Source organism: Tupaia chinensis, unplaced genomic scaffold (assembly GCF_000334495.1).
Source record: "Tupaia chinensis unplaced genomic scaffold, TupChi_1.0 Scaffold147003_1, whole genome shotgun sequence".
Taxonomy (NCBI): domain Eukaryota; kingdom Metazoa; phylum Chordata; class Mammalia; order Scandentia; family Tupaiidae; genus Tupaia; species Tupaia belangeri.
The window spans coordinates 2,422,383-2,444,156 of NW_006206856.1; the positions used below are offsets into that span (position 1 = coordinate 2,422,383).

At 40.4% G+C, this 21,774-nt stretch overlaps 1 protein-coding gene across 1 annotated transcript in view; it reads right to left on the reverse strand.

The window, feature by feature from the left end:
• DOCK3 (dedicator of cytokinesis 3) overlaps nucleotides 1-21,774 on the reverse strand; it is a 301,789-nt gene that overhangs the window by 251,161 nt on the left and 28,854 nt on the right. The window contains 2 exon segments of the mRNA XM_014584468.1: nucleotides 2,530-2,626; nucleotides 18,415-18,470. Coding sequence (XP_014439954.1) covers nucleotides 2,530-2,626; nucleotides 18,415-18,470 — 153 coding nt within the window.

The window sequence follows — 21,774 nt, forward strand, 5'->3', positions numbered from 1 at the left end:
CTGTTTTCAGCCTTTCTTCCTTCAAATATTTTCACCTTCACATTCTGTCACCTCTATCCATTAGTCTGAGGCCACGATGTTAAATCTTAGGTTATTGTTCTAACATTCCTGAAGCTAAGTTCACTTTTTACATTTATTTTCTCTATATTACTCAGATTAGAATTTCTACTCACCTATCTTTAAGTTGACTTGCCTATTTCTCTGTAACTTCTTACTCTACTAGGCCTATACAATAATTTTTTAAATTTTTATTTTATTTTTCAGTCCTAAAATTTTTGCTTGCTTCTTTATGTTTTCTCCTATGTAGTGATTTTCTATGTTTTGTTTGTTTTAGGAGTGTTTGCAATTGTGTATTGGAAGATTTTTACAAAGCTGCTTTAAAATCTTTACTAATAACTCCAACATCTGTGTTGTCTCAATGTTGGCATACTACTTTTCTCATCAGAGCTAAGATTTTCCTGATTTATTCATATGACAAATAATTGTGGGTTGTATCCCGAACATTTTAACTATTATATTATGACACTATGATTCTTACTTAAATGATCTATTTTAGCAACCTGCAAGCCTGTTTACAATTCCAGACTCACTTTTATGGACAGTGGTTCAAGTTTCGTTTTAGTTTATAAAGTCTCTGCAGTACTTTTCCAGTTTCCATCATCTCTGTGTACCTACATGTCAGAATTCCACCCTATTGTCTCCTCAGTAAGGATTTAGATAAGGAGCCCTGCTCATTTCAGTCAAGTGAAGATCAAAAATATAGGGTCTATTAGAGAGGAGTACTGCCACATCATTATAGGAAGTGAAGAAGAATGGAAATTAAGAGTCCTATCAACCAGCTCAGCTGAGCAGAGCATAACATTAGTGCAAGGAGAACAGAAGTGTAGAGTTCCAACTACCAATCCTGCAGAGGGTTGACTCCTTATCTTAGAGCAAGGGTGCCAGTCAGTTCTGCAACAGAACTCCACCTCATTACTACTGAGTGGGAGTAAAAGCCAGAGTCCCGCCCACAGGCTCTACTAGAAAGAGGTGCTAGCAGGAGAGAGTAGGAGTCCTGCCTACAGGCTGCCCTGGGGAGGGGCATGGCCTTATTACTGCATGGTGGTCTGAAGATATTGCGGGTCAGCCCACAGGATCCACTGGAGAGGCCACAGGATCCACTGGAGAGGAGCATCTCCTGTTACTGCAGGTGTGCACAAAGTGTATGTGTAGGACAGAACTTTTGCCATGGACTCTGCTACTGTAATGCCTACTAGGGTACGAGAAGGGTACCCTAGTACCCCTGAGAACAAGAAAATATAGCTAAAAGGTTCATGTATTGTTGGGCCATCCTCAGTGCTATGTTGTTTGCTCGTTTGCTCCCATCTACTGCATTTCCTCTGGATACCAGACCAGAATATATGGGTGGCAAGGAAAAAAAAAGTCATAGAACTCAGTCCTTGAGCTTTAAGGTCTATGGTCGGTCCACCCACTTTTCCCTAACTTTCAGTTTTCTGGGAGGTGACTTATGTGTTTTATCCAGAACTTTTTGTTGTGATTAGTGGGAAGAGTAAAGAGTGAAACAATATACTGCATAAGTGTAATTAAGCAGAATTAATTTTTAAAGTATTTGAACTTTATGATGTCAATCCTCAATTTTACTTTTAGAAATACTGTCAATACGACACACATTTTTATATGACAGTCTTTAAGCTTTAGGTATTTTTTCCCCTAAAGGAAAAACCATAACAATCCTCAACTCTTGCTTATGTTAATTTAAAAAATTATTTGGGTCCCTTAACAATGTAATGCAAATAAGCTCATGCCCTTAGTAAAAAAGACCAAAATGTGCTTATTCATCTCGGGCAGAACCCAAACTCTGTCACTTATTTTCAGTATAGAGATTATCATTATTAGTATGTCGTATCACCCTCTACACTCTAAGTTTCCTGAAAATTTTATTACTTTTTTCTTTATTGAGTTTCTATTAACTGTTGACCTAGCAAAGTATCGTATATGATATAAACTCTGAGCTTAGGAGCTTTAAAAAACTTAATATAATTTCTTGACCTTTACCTGTTATTAGGATCATAAAAGATCAAAGTAAAGCAAATTTGTTCATTCATTCAATAAACATATGTTTTATGAAAGTGTCTGGAAACAAAGCAATGTAAAACAGTTAAGACTCTGGTGTTACAGAATTTATATTCTAGTGATTGGAGTAAAGAGGAGGAATTACAAGAATATGAATAATGTGCTCTCTTCATGTTGGAAAAATTGTAACATTTTCGTTAATATTAAAAACATACACCTGAAAAAAAGAATTTATTGTCTAGTGATTGAAGTAAAGAGGAGGAATTATAAGAATATGAATAATGTGCTCTCTTCATGTTGGAAAAATTGTAACATTTTTGTTAATATTAAAAACATACACCTGAATAACTGCAAATATTCAGAAATTTAAAGGTACGGATACGCTATAGGTTACATCACTTTTTTTGCGTGTATGATGAAACTTTAGTAATTTGTAAACTGTCATCAACTACTTACCACATATAGCTGTTTCCACAAACTGGCCCATTCTTGCAGAGTTGCTGTAACTTCAGTCACAATGGAATCTTCGAGGGGAACCACAGTTTCATACTGCCTAGAACCAGAGCCACAACATCACCTTTGATAAAACCTCAGAATATGCCTGCTTCTTTTTTCAATATACTTAACCCAAATTTTAAATTCATGCAAATATAAAAACAAGTACATCGAACTGATCAAAGACCACTGTGAAACAATATACTGCATAAGTGTAATTAAGCAGAATTAATTTTTAAAGTATTTGAACTTTATGATGTAAATCCTCAATTTTACTTTTAGAAATACTGTCAATATTAGGTATTTTTTCCCCTAAAGGAAAAACCGTTAACAATCCCCAACTCTTGCTTATGTTAATTTAAAAAATTATTTGGGTCCCTTAACAATGTAATGCACATAAGCTCATGCCCTTGGTTAAAAAAAAAAGATCTAGAAAGAAGTGGGGCAGAATGAGGGGGCAGAATGAGATCATGAGTTTTGAAGTTTTGTAAGTACTCCTTTATGCTGACGCTGCATTTTCATACAGCAATTTCACATCTGGTAGAGAAACTCTGAACCTGGGAAAGGAAAAAACTTGGATTCTCTTGATCAACTTTGTAAGCAGCATCCTCTAAGATGCCAGTCCCTGTGCTAACTGCCAAGGACTTGCCAGTGAACCGAAATGGACAGAGTCACTATCTTCAGAAAGCTCTTGTCCTGGATAGAAAATCAGACACACAATAACCACACCAAGCAAATACAGATTGCTATATATTCAAGAACATGAAAAGATAAAAAAAACAAGAGATTTTTAGGACCAGCAGATGGTGTAATGGTGACATCACTGGACTCCCACGTAGTCAACCACAGTTTGAGTCCCGGACTGAGCGGCTTAAACTCATACTGGGCACATGTGCGTGTGTGCCCAAGATCCCGAGAGGAGAATGGAGAAGGGATTGCGGTGTGGCCATTCCCCCTGGGAGGTGATTTCTTGCTTTCTATCTCTCTGGCAAGCATACACACACTATAGCAAAAACCTCTCAAATAAAAAAAAAAGAGAGAGAGATTTTTAGCTGAGGGACAAATTTAAGATCAAGGAAACAGTGGACTGTTCTCTGAAGTATCAAGGCCCAAAACATGCAAAAAGAGGTTATTACATAGTAAAGGTATGGGACACTGTCATCTGCAAATGCAGAAAGTACTTGCTGAGTTGGAAAACAATCTCACATATCTAAGATGAAAAAATAAAATGGCAGAATCCAGTCGCTACAGGGCCTTTCTAAAAGATAATAAAGGTTCCAGACTTTAATACAAAGGATATGAATAAAAAGTTACTAAAAGATTGTTGAAAGCAGGGACATGGCACAGTATTTTCATAAGGTTTACACAAATTTTGATGGGTAACAAATACTGTCTGTGATTAAATGCTTCTTACACCGATATACTGAGGTGACTGAAAACTATATTTTGATTTGTCAGCCAAAAAGAACATCATCCATAAAAATAGTACAAGAAAATACATTTCACAAAATAGTATTGAGTATCATTTCTTTCCCAAGAAAACTAGCTGACTAAGCATCCCTGTGTGCACAGATGAGAGACTGGGCACCAATAAATACATAAATTATTTTATTATGTTTTGATTTCACTGTTTCATTGGGTGTAACTTACTCCAACAGATAAAACAAAAATCACCTTGGAATAATTCCACAGCATTATCCATATCCATCAAATTTACAAGCTAATTAAAATTAAAATTTTCTTTTTTTTTCCCCCTTTTGGAGAGGTTTTTACTACAGGGGCGCATGCTAGAAAGACAGAAACAGAAAGGCAGAAAGCCAGAAATCACCCCCTGGGGGGATGGCCACGCTGCAATCCCTTCTCCTCCATTCTCCTCTCAGAATCTTGGGCTCACACGCACATGCGCTCAGCCTAAGTTTAAGCCACCAGGTCTGGGACTCGAATTGTAGTCAACTACATGGGAGTCCAGCAACATAGCCATTATACTAACTGCTGGTCCCAAATAAAAGTTTTCTTTAAGAGTACAATGTGGGAATCAGCAGTTAACGTAATGGCTATGTCGCTGGACTCCCACGTAGTTGACCGCGGTTCGCATCCCGGACCCGGTGGCTTAAAACTCACGCCGGGCACGTGTGCGTGCATGCCCAAGATCCTGAGAGGGGAATGGAGGAGAAGGGATTGCGGCGTGACCATCCCCTCTGGGGGGTGATTTCTCACTTTCTGTCTCTATGTCTCTCTCTGTCTGTCTGGTGAGCACACGTGCCATATAGCGAAAAACCTCTCAAAAAAAAAAAAAGAGTACAATGTGACAGAGAAGACATCAGCAAGATGGCAGAAAGGGTGATTCCTACTGTCAGCTATCCATAAAAGCCTTGATTTTCCCAACTACCAACAAAGGAGAGTACCACTGAGAATGTGGGAGTCCAGAAAAGAAGCTTCAGCACAAAAAAAAATTTATAACAGATACATTAAAGAGAATAAACAGAGTGCCAGCCCATGGCCTGGTGGTTAAGGAGGCTGGATCCCACATGGCTGATTGCAGTTAACAGTCCTGGATCTGGTGGCTTGAAAAACATACTGGGCACATGTGCTGCATGCTCAAAATCCTGAAAACAGGAAGAAATAGAGAAGGGATTATGGTGTGACCATGTCCCATGGAGGATACTTTCTTGCTTTCTCTCTCTTTGTCTCTCTCCAGCAAGCACACATGCCCTCTGGCAAATTAGAGAGTAAAAAGCAAGTTCCAGTCTTCCTACATCCCATCCACCAAGACAGCACAGCTCAATGACAAGAGAAACTCCCTTGGCCCACAACATCTCCCACAGGGGAAAGTGAAAGCACAGTGTGGGCACTGGCTCTGCCAGCCACGTGGGATGCCACCCTGCCCAAGAGGCCCACTTCTTTTACTCTACCCACATTTCTGAGGTTATCAGCATAGCTGAAAGTCTGGGGGAGGTTGGGAACAGGGAAGAGAGGATGTGGACAGTACTGACTTCACAATTTACTGTGAAGCCGAGCAGTGAGTCACTTGGGATGCATCACCTGTGCATGCCCACCATAACTGACCCACTGGCACCCCAAATGCACTACACGCTTCAACTGCCTCTCCCAGACTGGGTTCCTAAGCACTACTCAACAGATTGTAAATGCAAGTGTCTTTCACAGACAGCCAGCTTGATTCTGAGGGCTTGGGTGTAGGAACACAAACTTGAGATCTCAAGGTAAAGCCCTAGAAGGAAAAAGTGAAGAGTTCTCAGGACCCAGCCTAGCTTTGTAGAATCAAGAGAAGGCATAAAATATTAAGAAATTCTTCTCCCATCCAAAGAAGGAACAGGAAGTGTGCAGTGGGTACATCAATTTAAAGTGTGAAAACCTTAGAATTCCTAAGGTGAAGGTGTTTCTCTCCAACAAAGAATCTTCCAATCTTCCTACATCCCATCTTCCAAGACAGCACAGCTCAGTGACAACAGAAACTATGTGGTGAAGGTGTTTCTCTCCAACAATGAATCAGTTGAAACTAAAGGAGGTGGTTGTGCATTCAAATGCAAAGATAGCAAAATAAGACTTTAATTTTATTTTTTACTTAATTTTATTTTTTAAGTTTTTGACATAAGGCTGTACACTTGCCAGAGAAGGGGGGAAGTGAGAAATCGTGCCCCCAAAGGGGAAGGCAATGCCTCAATCCCATCACCTTCACTCTCCTCCCGGGATTCTGGGCACACATGCAAATGTACCTGGTGTTATTTTCAAGTCACCGGGTCTGGGACTCAAACCACGGTTGGCCATGTGGGGAGCCCAGTGCCTTAACCATTATGCAACTTGCTGGCCCCAAAATAAGACTCCAAAAAGCATGAATAATTAAAAAACATCACACTACCAAAGAAACACAATAATATCCCAAAGGCAACGCCAAATAAACAAACATTTATGGATTCCCTGACAAAATAACTAAAATAATTTGTGGGGCTAGCAGGTGGTGTGGTGGTTAAGGTGCTGAACTTCTATATGGCTGTCTGCAATTTGAGTCCTGGACCTGGCAGTTTGAAAATCATGCTGGGTGCTTGCGCACGCATGCCCAAAATCCCAAGATGAAAATGGAGAAGGGGTTGTGGTGTGGTCATCCACCCTTGGGGTGATTTCTCACTTTCCTTCTAGTTGTCACTCTTTGTCTCTCTCCTGTGAGTACATGTGCCATACTGCAAAAACCAATAATAATAATAATAATTTAGAAGGGAAGCTCAGGGAGCTACAAAAGTAAACAAATAGACAAGTCAACAAAACCAGAAACATAATACATGAACAAAATGAGAATATCAATAAAATATCAATAAAAAGATAGACATCACAGAAACCACAAACAGAAACTCTGCAGCTAAAGCACAAAATAAGCAAACTGAAAACAAAACAGAAAGCAACAGCAGACTTAAATTAAGAAGAAAGAGCTATGAATGCAAAAATAAGTCATTTGAAAATATCCAGTCAGAGGTGGCTAAAAAAAAGAAGAAAAATAATGAAATGGCTTTTTAAAAGCTTGTAAAAGTTAAAAGATACCATCTACAGAGCTAATACATTACCGAGGTTTTGAAAGAGGACTAAAGAGAGAAGGGGGGAAAAAAGGTTATTAAAGAAATAATAGCTGGGGGACCAGCAGTTAGTGTAATGGCTATGTTACTGGACTCCCATGTAGTCAACTGTGGTTCGAGTCCCAGACTCAGTGGCTTAAAACTCATGCCGGGTGCATGTGCGTGCATGCCCAAGATCCCGAGAGGAGAATGGAGAAGAAGGGACTGCGGCGTGGCCATCCCCCCTGGGGGGTGATTTCTCGCTTTCTGTCTCTGTCTCTGTCTGTCTGGCGAGTGTATGCGCCCTATAGCAAAAATCTCTCCAATAAATAAATAAATAAATAAAAATATTAGCTGGGACCCGGCAGATGACATAACGTTTACGTTGCTGGACTCCCACATAGTTGATCGTAGTTATGGAGGCTTAAACTCACACCAGGCTCACGTGTGTGCATGCCAAAATCCCAAAGAGAAGAATGGAGAAGGGATGGCCATCCCCCCGAGGGTGGTGGTGGTGGTGGTGGTGGTTTCTTGCTTTCTGTCTCTCTATCTCTCTAGCAAAAATCTCTCAAAAAAAAAAAAAAAAAAGATGGTTAAAACCTTTCCAAATTTGTGGAGAAACATGAACATCCAAGTATATAAAGTACAAGTATGTCCAATCAATATCAATCCAAAAAACACAACCAACTGTCAAAAATCAAAGATAAAAAGAGAACTTTGAAAGTAAAAAGACAAAAGAGGTTCATCACATATAATGGATCCTCCATAAGGATACCAGTATATTTCTCAGTAAACACCATCTGACAAGAGAGACTGAGAGAATATTCAGGGTACTTTTAAAAGGAAAAAAAAAGAAAGAAACCTGCAAACTAACAATCATTTACCCAGAAAAGCTGTTCCGTACAAATGAAGAAAAAAACAAAGACTTCCCCAAATACACAAAGGCTGAAGAACAGGTCATTACCACTAACCTGTCATATAGAAAATGCTAAAGAGAGGTCTATGAGCTAAGATGACACTACCTGGTAACACAAAAATAAATGAAAGTATAAAACCCACTGGTAAAGGTAAAACAAGCATAACTACTCTTACTGTACTTGGTAGATACTGCATTTTTTACCACTTGAATGTTTGTGAAAATCATGAACTAATCAAACTCTTTTCCCAACATCATGTTCTAACTTTGCAACTCCATGTCACATTTTGGTAATTCTTGCAATATTTCAAACTTCTTAATTATTATTATTATCTATTATGGTGATCTGTGAGAGCAGGGATCTTTGACATTACTACTGCAATCTGAGGGGGAAACCATGAAACACAACTATTAGGTTGTCATTAAAGTCATAATGTATTTTTCTATGCAAAAATACGTCATGTTGTTCCCGACAACTCAATATATAAGATGGCAAATTCAACAGAAAAATTTTGTGTGTGTTCTCATTGCTCCCCCAACCACTGCTGCTGCGCCACTGCTGCTGCCCCATCCCTTTCCATCTCCTCCTGTCTCCTTATTCCCTGAGACACAATACTGAAGTTAGGCAAATTGAAAACTCTACAATGACCTCTAAGCATTTAAGTGAAACAAAGGGTCATACATCTCTCACTTTAAATCAAAAGCTAGAAATGATTAAGGTTCATGAGGAAGGCATGCAAAAAAGTCTAAAGAGGCTGAGAGCTAGGTCTCTTTTTTTTTTTGGAGAGGTTTTCGCTATAGGGCGCGTGCGCTCGCCAGACAGACAGAGAGAGACATAGAGACAGAAAGCAAGAAATCACCCCCCAGGGGGGATGGCCATGCCGCAATCCCTTCTCCTCCATCCTCCTCTCGGGATCTTGGGCATGCACACACACGCACCCAGCGTGAGTTTTTTAAGCCACTGGGTCCAGGACACGAACCATGGTCGACTACATGGGAGTCCAGCGACATAGCCATTACGCTAACTGCTGGTCCCAGAGCTAGGTCTCTTAAAACGAACATTTAGGCAAGTTGTAAACCAAGAAGTAGCTCCTAAAGAAAAGTGGGGCCTGGACAATGGCACAGTGCTAAAACAATGTTGTGTGAGGCTGACCCACATGGAAGGGTTTCATGTCTGTGTCCTCTCTGAGGATCTTTATGCAGGATCTTTATGCCATCACCCAAGATTCAGGGCTGATGAAGGCTGAAGGTTGGTAATGGCATAAAGATTCTGTTGAGGGATTATCTCTCCCTCTCTCCTTCTCCCTTTCTCTCTCTCCTTCTCTCATTGAAAGAAATGGATAAAGGAACAAGGAAGGAAGGAAGGAAGGAAGGAAGGAAGGAAGGAAGGAAGGAAGGAAGGAAGGAAGGAAGGGAAGGAAGGAAGGAAGGAAATTAAAAGTGCTACTCCAGTACACGCCATTATTGCTGATAAATTTTGGTGATCTGAATAAAAGATCAAACTAGTGTAGCCCCACAGCCATGCTCACAAACTCAGGGAAGATTTACATAGCCAAGAATGCACAGAGAGCAGACAGACAGGTTGGCACCTTTCTTCAGGAGACCAAGGCCATAGCCACTCACCACGGGGCAGCTTCTCTGACATATAGTCACACAACAATTTGGACCAGGTAACTCTACTGACACAGAGGCACAAAACATGAGCAGTCCTGAGGGGAGTTCTATTACCATGCTCAACAGCCTGAGGTGGATTTCCTATCCACACAGTGGGCGCATAGGTACCTCTATACCAGTGGGAGCCTCATGGTCATACCTATTCACCTGGAACAGTTTCCCAATACTGCCAGGGCTTCACATTTGATTAAACCAGCTGGTTATTCCCAGTGGACTTATCCCCTCAACCAGTGTGACCTCTATACTCCTAGTGTAACCCATCCAACTCAGAAAAAAACATCTGTTTGATGCTATTATTTCCACAGTCACCTCAGCTAAAGTGGATTCATCCTGAACTAAACAGAGCCTGAGAACCACAGCAGCCACACCATATACCAGTCACCATCATTGTTGCGGTCAGCTTTACATCTCTACTGGCAGGGCTCATGTGCACTACACTTACCTCATTCAAGGACCCAAAACACTGACTGAGTGACCCAGCTGTCATCACCAGTGACTCTGCCCCCTGGATCAGTGAAACATATACATGCTACATATACATCAGATAGTGCCTGAGGATATCAGACTGGATGCTACAACTGCCACTGGGGAAGTGATGACCTCACCTCAACTGTTAAGACTTCTGTGGCCCACACACACCTAAATCAGAGCCTGAGGTCACCAACAATACCACATCTGGCACCTGACTCAATCATTCACCTCAGAGATGCCTCATGATCAATGGGACCCTCAAACACTGCTTGCTGCCAGTTCAGAATCAGAAAAACTCAGTCCACACCCCCCAGTGGTCCATGCTCCCAAAAGAATTACATCACTGCATCAACGAACATTCATAGTCTAAGCCACAAAGGCATTTGCAGACACCAATGGCATGGACTCCAGTTGTAGAAAATATACAGAGATTATGGTACTAAAATCCAATCAAAAGCAAAAGCAAAGCATACTACCAAACTAAGATGGAGTGGTGGTTAAGGTGCTGACATTCCCACATGACTGACCATGGTTCAAGTCCTGGATCTTGTGACTTGCTTTCTCTCTCTCCCTCTCTCTCTCCCTCTCTCTCTCCCTCTCTCTCTCCCTCTCTCTCTCCCTCTCTCTCTCCCTCTCTCTCTCCCTCTCTCTCTCCCTCTCTCTCTCCCTCTCTCTCTCCCTCTCTCTCTCCCTCTCTCTCTCCCTCTCTCTCTCCCTCTCTCTCTCCCTCTCTCTCTCCCTCTCTCTCTCCCTCTCTCTCTCCCTCTCTCTCTCCCTCTCTCTCTCCCTCTCTCTCTCCCTCTCTCTCTCCCTCTCTCTCTCCCTCTCTCTCTCCCTCTCTCTCTCCCTCTCTCTCTCCCTCTCTCTCTCCCTCTCTCTCTCCCTCTCTCTCTCCCTCTCTCTCTCCCTCTCTCTCTCCCTCTCTCTCTCCCTCTCTCTCTCCCTCTCTCTCTCCCTCTCTCTCTCCCTCTCTCTCTCCCTCTCTCTCTCCCTCTCTCTCTCCCTCTCTCTCTCCCTCTCTCTCTCCCTCTCTCTCTCCCTCTCTCTCTCCCTCTCTCTCTCCCTCTCTCTCTCCCTCTCTCTCTCCCTCTCTCTCTCCCTCTCTCTCTCCCTCTCTCTCTCCCTCTCTCTCTCCCTCTCTCTCTCCCTCTCTCTCTCCCTCTCTCTCTCCCTCTCTCTCTCCCTCTCTCTCTCCCTCTCTCTCTCCCTCTCTCTCTCCCTCTCTCTCTCCCTCTCTCTCTCCCTCTCTCTCTCCCTCTCTCTCTCCCTCTCTCTCTCCCTCTCTCTCTCCCTCTCTCTCTCCCTCTCTCTCTCCCTCTCTCTCTCCCTCTCTCTCTCCCTCTCTCTCTCCCTCTCTCTCTCCCTCTCTCTCTCCCTCTCTCTCTCCCTCTCTCTCTCCCTCTCTCTCTCCCTCTCTCTCTCCCTCTCTCTCTCCCTCTCTCTCTCCCTCTCTCTCTCCCTCTCTCTCTCCCTCTCTCTCTCCCTCTCTCTCTCCCTCTCTCTCTCCCTCTCTCTCTCCCTCTCTCTCTCCCTCTCTCTCTCCCTCTCTCTCTCCCTCTCTCTCTCCCTCTCTCTCTCCCTCTCTCTCTCCCTCTCTCTCTCCCTCTCTCTCTCCCTCTCTCTCTCCCTCTCTCTCTCCCTCTCTCTCTCCCTCTCTCTCTCCCTCTCTCTCTCCCTCTCTCTCTCCCTCTCTCTCTCCCTCTCTCTCTCCCTCTCTCTCTCCCTCTCTCTCTCCCTCTCTCTCTCCCTCTCTCTCTCCCTCTCTCTCTCCCTCTCTCTCTCCCTCTCTCTCTCCCTCTCTCTCTCCCTCTCTCTCTCCCTCTCTCTCTCCCTCTCTCTCTCCCTCTCTCTCTCCCTCTCTCTCTCCCTCTCTCTCTCCCTCTCTCTCTCCCTCTCTCTCTCCCTCTCTCTCTCCCTCTCTCTCTCCCTCTCTCTCTCCCTCTCTCTCTCCCTCTCTCTCTCCCTCTCTCTCTCCCTCTCTCTCTCCCTCTCTCTCTCCCTCTCTCTCTCCCTCTCCCCCCCCCTCTCTTTCTTTCTCTGTCAAAACTCATGTGGAAAATAAATAAATTCTTAAAAATAAATAAACAAAGCACATATCTACACACAAAAAAAGCTCTTTCTCTAGAAAAACCACTCCATAAAACGGGAAGAGGTGATTGCTCAACCAGAGGCCCAGACATCAACAAAGGGACACCAGAAATCTGGAAAAAAAAAATCTCTCCTCCAAAGAATAATTCTCCAGTAACACACACACACACACACACACACACAAATTTTTTTAGATTTATTGAATTGCATTTATTATTCTCTAATTTGACCAGAAGGAGAGAAAGCAAGCTGCCAGGCCCAGGACTAGAACCATGGTCAGCCAAGTGGGAGTACAGTGCCTAGACAACCACCTGCTAGTCCCCCAAAAAAATGTTTTTAAAGGAATACAAAAAAAAAATGAGGTATAAAATTCAGAATAATGGGACCGGCAGTTAGTGTAATGGCTATGTTGCTGAACTCCCAGGTAGCCGATCGTGGTTTGAGTCCTGGTCCTGGTGGCTTAAACTCATGCCGGGTGCATGTGCGTGGATGCCCAAAGTCCCGAGAGAAGAATGGAGGAGACGGGACTACAGTGTGGCCATCCACCCTGGGGACTGATTTCTCGCTTTCTATCTCTCTGTCTCTCTCTATTTTTCTGGCAAGCGCACGTACCCTATAGCAAAAACCTCTCAAAAAAAAAAATCAGAATAATAATATTAAGGACACTCGATGACATGCAAGATAATTCAAATGAACAATTCAATGAAACCAGTAGATAATCCCATGACATTCAACAAAAAGATAGACTTTTTAAAAGATACCAAACTGCATAAAAGCTGATGGCAATGTGGTTAAAGTGGCTAGATCCCATGTAGCCAACAGTAAGATTTGAGTTCTGGACCCAGCAGCTTGAGAAACATGCTGAGCACATGTGCATGCATGCCCAAAAATCCAAAAATGAGGAAGAAATGAAAGAGAAGTGATACTGGTATGACTATGCCCCACGGAGAATGCTTTCTTACTTCCTCCCCTCTCTTCATGAGCACACAGGCCCTCTGGCAGATTTTTTTAAAAAGAAAAGGACCAAACAGCAATCCTAATGATGAAAAACTCAATACAATAAATTTAAAAATCAGTAAAAAGCATCTACAAAAGGCTAGATCAAGCAACAGAAAGAATGTCTGATCCTGAAGACAGAACTTGTGAAATAACCCAGTCAGACAAAAGAAAAAAAATTTTAGTGAAAAAAAAAAAAACATGATGTATGATACACCACTAAGCAATCAAGTATTTGTGTGACAGAAATTCAACAAGACAGAGAAGGAAAAGCATAGAAAACCTATTTCATGAAGTATTAACTGAAAACTTCCCATATCTCATATGAACATCTAGACTTAAAAAATACAAAGTACATCAAATAGACTCAACATAAATAGATCCTCCTCAAGGCACATAATAATCAAACTGTCAAAAGTCAAACACACACACACACACACACACAAATATCCTAATAATAACAAGAGAAAAATGTCAAGCAACATACAAAGGAACTGCAATCAGACTAATACATATATTTCTCAGTAGAAATCTTGTAGTCCAGGAAGAAATGAAATAATAGATTCAAAATTTAAAAAAAAAAGCTTCCAACCAAGAATACCATATCCAGCAAAGATATCACTAAGAATTTAAAAAAAAAAAATCTTCCTAGACAAGCAAAAACAGAGAATACTAATTGAGAAACATTTTACAAAAACAAAACAAAACAAAACCTGGCCTGGGCATTTCAGTAATGACAGTAACATGGAAGGGAAATAAATAAATAAATAAATAAAGCAAGCAAGCAAGCAAGCCAGGCTGGGAACTGCTACAAATTGAAAGAAATAAAAGTGATAATGATAACTACACATAAGAATTAATTCTGGATTGGATCCTGGACATCCTCACCACTGAAACATATATCAAAAACAGCCATTAGGCTGTTGGGAAAGTCATGATGTATTTTTCTATACAAAAATGGGCCATGACTTTCCTGACAACCTCATATAAATGATATTCTTGGAAAAATTAGAAACATCTGAAAACGGACTATATTTTATAGTATATTGTATCAAAGTTAAATTTCATGAATGCAATAATTATACCATGATTATGTTGGAGAATACCCTCCTCCTTAGAAGACACATACTTAAGTATTTAGCGATAAAGCATTAGAATGTTTGACAATCTGTGGGGACCAGCAGGTGGCATAGTGGTTAAGGTGCTGGACACTCACATGGCTAACCACAGTTTGAGTCCTGAACCTGATGGCTTGCTTTCTCATTTTCCCTCTCTCTTTCTCTCTCTGTGTGTCTCTGGTCAAATACAAAATAAATGAATGAATAAATAAAATTAAATAAATAATTCTCTTAAAAAATGTCTGATAATCTCAATTACAAAATTGGAGCTTAGGGGAGAATGTGAGCAAAACAGGACAAAAGATTGGTAATCAGTGAATCTATGGGAAGGGGACATGGATGTCCTCTTGTAAATTTGTCTACAGATTTGAAATTTCTTTAACAAAAAAAAAAAGATAAACCAAGTAACATTTATCAGATTTTCACTCCCAACGCTCAACCCAAACTACTCTTATCATACCTCCAATAACTGGGGCCGAAAGGTGGCCGGTTGAGGTGCTGTACTCCCACATGTGGCTGACCATGGTTCAAGTCCCAGACCTAGAAGCTTGCTTTCCTACTTTCCCTTTCTTTCTCTCTGTCTCTCTCTGGTCAAAATAAATGAATAATAATGATAATAAGTGAAATAAAATAATTCTTTTTTAAAAAATAAAATTTCCAATAACTTCATGTTGCCAAATTCAACAATCCTCATATACTCAACCTTGAGAATATCAAACATATTTGTTTATTTCCTCTTCCAAATATTTTCTTTGCTTGGTCTCTAGAAACTAACGCTTAACGCTTAACGTCTCTGTGTACTTCACTGGCACAACTTTCTGATTCTCTTCTTTTTCCTGTTTCTAAACATTACACTTCCCCAGGTTTTTGTCTTCACCTTACTACTTCTCCATTCATAGTCACTACTCTGCAGTTTCGCTCAGCCCCTAGCTTTAAATACCATTTGAATGCTATTAACTGCTCCTTTTTTTTTTTTTTTTTTTTTTTTTTTGGTAAGAGAAATTTTTGCTATAGGGCACATGCACTTGCAGAGAGGCAGAGAGAGATAGAAAGTGATATATCACTCCCCAGAAAGGATGGCCATGCCACAAGCCCGTTTCCTCCATTCTCCTCTTGGGATCTTGGGCACACATGCACAAGCCCCCACAAGAGTTTTAAGCTGCTATGTCCAAGACTCAAACAGCAGTCGGCTATGTGGGAGTTCAGCAATGTAACCATTACACCATCTGCTGGGCCCTGAAGGGTGTTTACTTCTAACTTGGCCCCAGAACTCCACTTTCATATAGCCAACTGTCTGTTTGATATTTCCACTTAAATATCTTAAGAGTCATTTCAAATTCAACATGCCAAAATTGACTTATTCGATTTCCTCCCAAAACATCTCCCTTCCCAAACTTCCACATTTCAGTGAATGGTAACTGTACTCCCACAGTTATTCACATCGAAGAGTCCTGGGGTAATCCTGGATTGTTCTTTTGTCTTCTATATATTCTATTAGCAAAGCCTGTCAGCTCTAGCTTCAAAATTTATTAGCACCCCATGATGTCTTACTGCCCCGGTGAACACCTGAGTCCAAGCCTTTCGGGTGTCTTTCATGGGCTACTATAATCTTCCACCTGTTTTCCCTCTACTGCCCTTGACCCACTATAATTCTAGTCTCAACAAAGCAGCATGGGAAAATGCTTTAAAATTCAGTAGAAGGATGTCCCTTCTCTGTCCAAAGGCCTTTAGTGGCTTCCTGGCCCATTCAATAAAATCTAATGCCTTTGCATGGCCTATAAGACCTACAATTTCGAGCCCCTTGCTGCTTCTTTGAGCTCACTTCCTTTATTGTCCTCACCTCCATGCCCTCCTCCACTATAGTCAAGCTGTCCACCTTACTATTTCTGAACAAGACAGGTACGTTCTCCACGTAAAGGAGAAAAGAGGGTAGAATGGAGTAACAGTTTTTAAGGACCTAGAAGATGAACAAGAATGTGAATGAAGAATAACAACATGAGGTCAAAGAGTTAGAACGGAAACAAGAGCCATAGAAACTAAAGAGTGGGGGGGGAATTAAAAAAAAAAAGTATCATCAAAGCAATACTTAAAATAGTGAAAAAAGGAAGAAGAGCACAACTTCCAAACAGGGAATAGAGTAAAAATACCATGCACAGAAAAAAAACAGGAAATAAATGGACTCTTTATAGTGGTTATTTCTGGATAAGAATATGAGGAGCACTTTTACTTCTTCAAACTTCTCTTGTATTTTCAGAGATTTTAAGCTTTGGTGGGGCTGGTCTATTTCACTTTACCCATACTTTTATGGTTTGGCCCTTGCTCCAACGGTATGGCCCTTACCTTTATGGTATGGCCATTTAGGGTAGCAGTCCTCAACCTTCCCAGCACTTGGGACTAGCCTTGTGGAAAGCAGTCTCTCCACAGATTAGGGGGTAGGTCCTGGGATTATCTAATCACAACATACGCACCACACACCCCATTTCCACCATAACCACAATGCAATATACAGTGAAACACTCACACAACATTTGCACACCCATGAGAATCCAATATTGCCACTGATCCGACAGGAGGCGGAGCCCAGGCAGCAGTGTGAGCAATGGGGAGCAACTGCAAATACAGACCAAGACTCATTTACTCAACTACTGCCCACCCTCTGCTGTGGACCTGAGAGATCAACTCTGGCCCATGACCCAGCCCCTAACAGGCCACAGACCAGGACAGGTCCATGCCCCAGGGGTTGAAGATCTCTGATTTAGAGGTGTTGACAGAAAAACAAAACTATTTTAAGTTAAAGTATTTAACTTGTCAGGCTATAATGGGCAGTTAGTAAGTCTACTTAGTTCTTTAACCTGCCAGCTATAGTCTTTCACTAAGATTCCTGTAGACTTGTGCTCCCTAAGAAGCTAGGAGTCACTCAGTCACCTAGGAGGAATCTGTACACAGGAAGGACCTATTCGCTGGGATTCTTTCTTCTCTAAATTTTTGTCCTTTAATTTCAGCCTACTTGAGAACTCCAAATTCCAGTCTGTTTCCTCAGCTGAAAAGACAACGCTATATTCTTTTAAAGTTAATTATTGGTAGATAAGAACCTCATAGTGCTGTTTTATGAATTTTCTGTTTTATAGTACTTTTTGCTCTTCTTTTCCTCTCTTACTGTCTTCCTTTGTGTTTCATTATTTTTCTGTAATGATAGGTTCTGAGTCCTATCTTTTTCTCTTCTGGTCTTCTATAAATATTTTCTTTGTGGTTGCCATGAGGCATCTGTAAAATATCCTGTACCAGACTATTTTAATCTGATAACTTTGATCACATACAAAACCTCTACAGTTTTAATTCCTTTCCCAAACTTTGTGCTGTTTTTGTCACAATTTATGTTTAAAGTAATAAATTTTTGAAAGTAAAATCACACTCTTACAATACATATTTGTTACTTTTTAAAATATAACAAGACAGAAAAAAATATTTTAAATTATTCATTCACATTCTCGACAGGCTAAAACAACAAATGTTAACATTCTGATATATTTTTTTTGTCCCTTTTCTATACAGATTGCTTCTGTTTTTCAAATTTATGATCAAACTATGTATCCATTTTGTATATTGTCTTTTTAATCTTTAATGTATGCCTATAACATTTTTTCAATTTCAGTTTGCAAATGAAACAGTTTAGGTGTCCTTCACTTTGATATATAGAAATAAAATGACAGCTTTATCTCTAACTCCTCTCCTATCAATGACTATTCTCAAAATAATGTGTAGTTCTAGAAAAGCACACTACATGCACAATTTCTTTTATGAAATTCACAAGACTAACTTTCCTAGTATACAAAAATACATATTAAAGTTGTCAGTATTTTAAGAAAAAAATTATGTCCTCAGAATTATAAATGATAAAACATGTTGATTATTTCCAGAAAAATGTCAATAGTATATTTTATACCATGAACCAAAAAGAAAAAGCACCTTCCTCTGCAATCTACAAAAACTATAAATAAACTTAGTGGGGCAAATTACTCACCCTCTATTACTGACAATTGCCTTTTTCAAGTGAATATAATTTGCAGGAAAGATCCCCTGTAAAAGAGAAAAAGATTTCCCATTAGGAAATGTAAATTGTGATTAACATCTCATTAAAAATAAAATCTTAAATTTTAACTTAAAAAAAAATTACACATAGGAGGCAGTCCATCAAATCACCCTCAGGATATGAGCCTGCCATGCATCTCAAAGCCAGTGTCAGCAACTAACCAGCAACTTACACCTTCTCGGTGATGAACTGGAGAAACAATTCTCAGGTCCTGGCTAATACTCAGATTCATGAGAATGAATTTGGGAGCTTCTATATAATTATTTCTTCTTTTACTGTTACAAATTATTTCCACTTTAGAAATTTGAATCAAACTATGGTAAGTACTAATCAATAAGATGTACATTCTTTTAAAAAAAAAATAAAAAGCATTTCAGTTTTTCAGTCAATGTTTCATTCCTCCTGATGCATACAACCTCCTTCAAATAAAACACATCTTTTTAACACTCTTTGGCCCACGCTACCACCGATATTAAACCTAATCTATAATACACAAGGCACACAGATGGGCTGCAGTAACACATTTTGTATACTGGCTCATGATAAAATATAACCTACATCAACAGAGAATCCTACTAGGAGAGTTTAGGGACTTTGAAAGTATAAAACACACAACTGCACGCAGCCACAGCTAGACAATGACTACTGGTTACCTCTAAAGAAGGATTGATAGTAAAACCTTAAAATACAGAAGATCAGCACACACTACTGGGAAGACAAGAGAAATTTCTTTTCACATCAACTTTTCACTAATGCTGCTTGCTAACTAAGTACACCAAAAAATTCTGGACATCACATATTATACAGAAAACAAAAATATGACTGATAGGTGGAGAAAATAATGTCAGACAAATGAGGGACTTTGGTATACAAGAAATGACACTGGTGAATTCTCCAGCTTTTCCTTCTGCCTTTACCTACGACTTAAAGGTGAAAAAGCTGAAAACACCAAACAGGCAAAGGCCCAACCAAAACCTGTTCTCTCTAACCAAAGGACCAGGAAATAAAGACAGAAAACATTCAGATGATAACTGCTGTATTACTATCAAACACTACAAGAAAAAAACAAACTGTGGCCCAATCACCAACATGAAGAAGGCCAATGGGAGAGAATGGACTTTCATCCTCACCAGGCTATAATGACCGATAATATCAGGAAGACTGGTTAAATAACCACAGCTTTGAATCTCATTAAGCAAGAACAAGTCCTCACCACATGGTAGTGGTGGTGACTATGTGGGATACCTGGACTTTCACTCCTAACCAGCTTTAATGAAACCCCCTTCATGACCCCAGCTGTGGGGGCATCAGAAGAGGTCAAAGGAAGAACTGGGACACTGGTTACCATCCAGAAACAACATGACTACCACCCTCCTTCTGGTGAGTAGGGGCCACATGAGGACCACTAAGGAGGCAGTCCAGTGATTCCCAAGCAGGGAAGAATCAGAGGAAGTTCAGTAAAAAGCTGGAACTCCCAACTCTAATCAGCAGAAATGAGGAGCCCTTCCCCTATATGTTCATAAAGACTAAGGAGAAAACATGAGCTTCTACCCCCAGTGTATCTGCAGTGATGAGACAGAACCCTTCTTGCTCTACGAAAGCAGCTAGAACAGAAGGTTTAAGTAAGATGCAATGTCTCAACATAATACCAAAAATGTCCAGGTTTTAATCAAAAATAACATTTCATACCAGGAACCAGGTATATAATAAACTGAATAGAAAAAAAAATAAACCAATAAATGCCAATACCAAGAGGACAAAGATGGTTAGATTTATCTAACAAAGGTCTTTAAAATCCATCTTAAAATGTCTCAACAAGCAATTACAAATGCTTAAAACAAATGAAAAAAGCAAAACAAAACAAAAATGAAAGTCTCAACATATAAATAAAACATGTTGGACAGACTCAACAGAAGACACAATCTGGATTATTGTATAAAGAGAAAACAGACTACAAAGCAATGAGCAAGGCTCAGGGACCTGTAGAGCTATGGCAATGGCAAGGAAACATCTAATATTTGTGTCATCAAGTCTTGGAATGAGACAAAACAGAGGACAAGGCTGAAAAAGCACATGAAGAGGGACCAACAGCCTAATGACTACGTCGCTGGACTCCCATGTAGTTGACCGTGGTTCGAGTCCTGGACCTGGCAGCTTAAACTCACGTCGGCGTGCATGCCCAAGATCCCGAGAGGAGAACAGAGGAGAAGGGATTGCGGTGTGGCCATCCCTCCTGGGGGGTGATTTCTCGCTTTCTGTATCTGTCTGTCTCTGTCTGTCTGGCGAGTGCATGCGCCCTATAGCAAAAACTTCTCAAAAGAAAAAAAAAAAAAAGAAAAGAAAAAGCACATGAAGAAATAATGGCACGCTGCTGAAGTTGTGAAGCAATAAGAAGTCTGACCATTTCTGATAAGAAAAAACAGACTTTACATATGATCCAGCAATTGTATTCATAGTTATTTGTCCAACTGAGTTGATAACCCTATCCAAAAAAAAAAAATCACTACACATAAAAATGTATAGCAATTTTATTCATAAATGGCAAAAATTGGGAAGCGAACAAGCTGTTTTCAATAGTTGAATGAACAAACTATAGTTAATACATACAACACAATATTGTATGAGACATTTGTTGAGACATTTTATTCAGAAATAAAAAGAAATGATTTATCAAGCCCTCAAATCATAGAGAAACCTTGATTGCATATTGCTAAGTGAAAGACATCAATCTGAAAAGGCCACATACTATTATAAATCAAACTACAAACATTTTACAAAAGGCAAAACTTAATTAGAGACAGTAAAAAGAACTGTTGTTACTAGGGTTCCTAGGGGAAGTGGGGAATGATAACAAGTGGAACCTAGGTCATTGTTAGGACAGTGGGACTATTCTGTATACCACCTTAATGATAGCTACATGACATTATACATTTATTAAGACCCAAAGAATTGTGTAACACAAAGAACGAACAATAATGCAAATGATAAACAGTATCAATAGTGTATCAGGACATGGCTACAGTGAACTAGATTTTTAAGGGAATGAAGATTTTCTACTAATAATTCAGCCTCCAACAAACGAGCTAGCGGCAGAAGAAGCCATGGGCCTTCAGGACAAGGCTCCACATGGCTACAGTGAACTAGATTTTTAAGGGAATGAAGATTTTCTACTAATAATTCAGCCTCCAACAAACGAGCTAGCGGCAGGGAGCCCCCCCTCTGCACCCCTAGCCTTCTCTCTCTATCTCTCAGTTCCTGTCTCTCCCTGCTTCTGTCCTCCCTTTTTTTTTT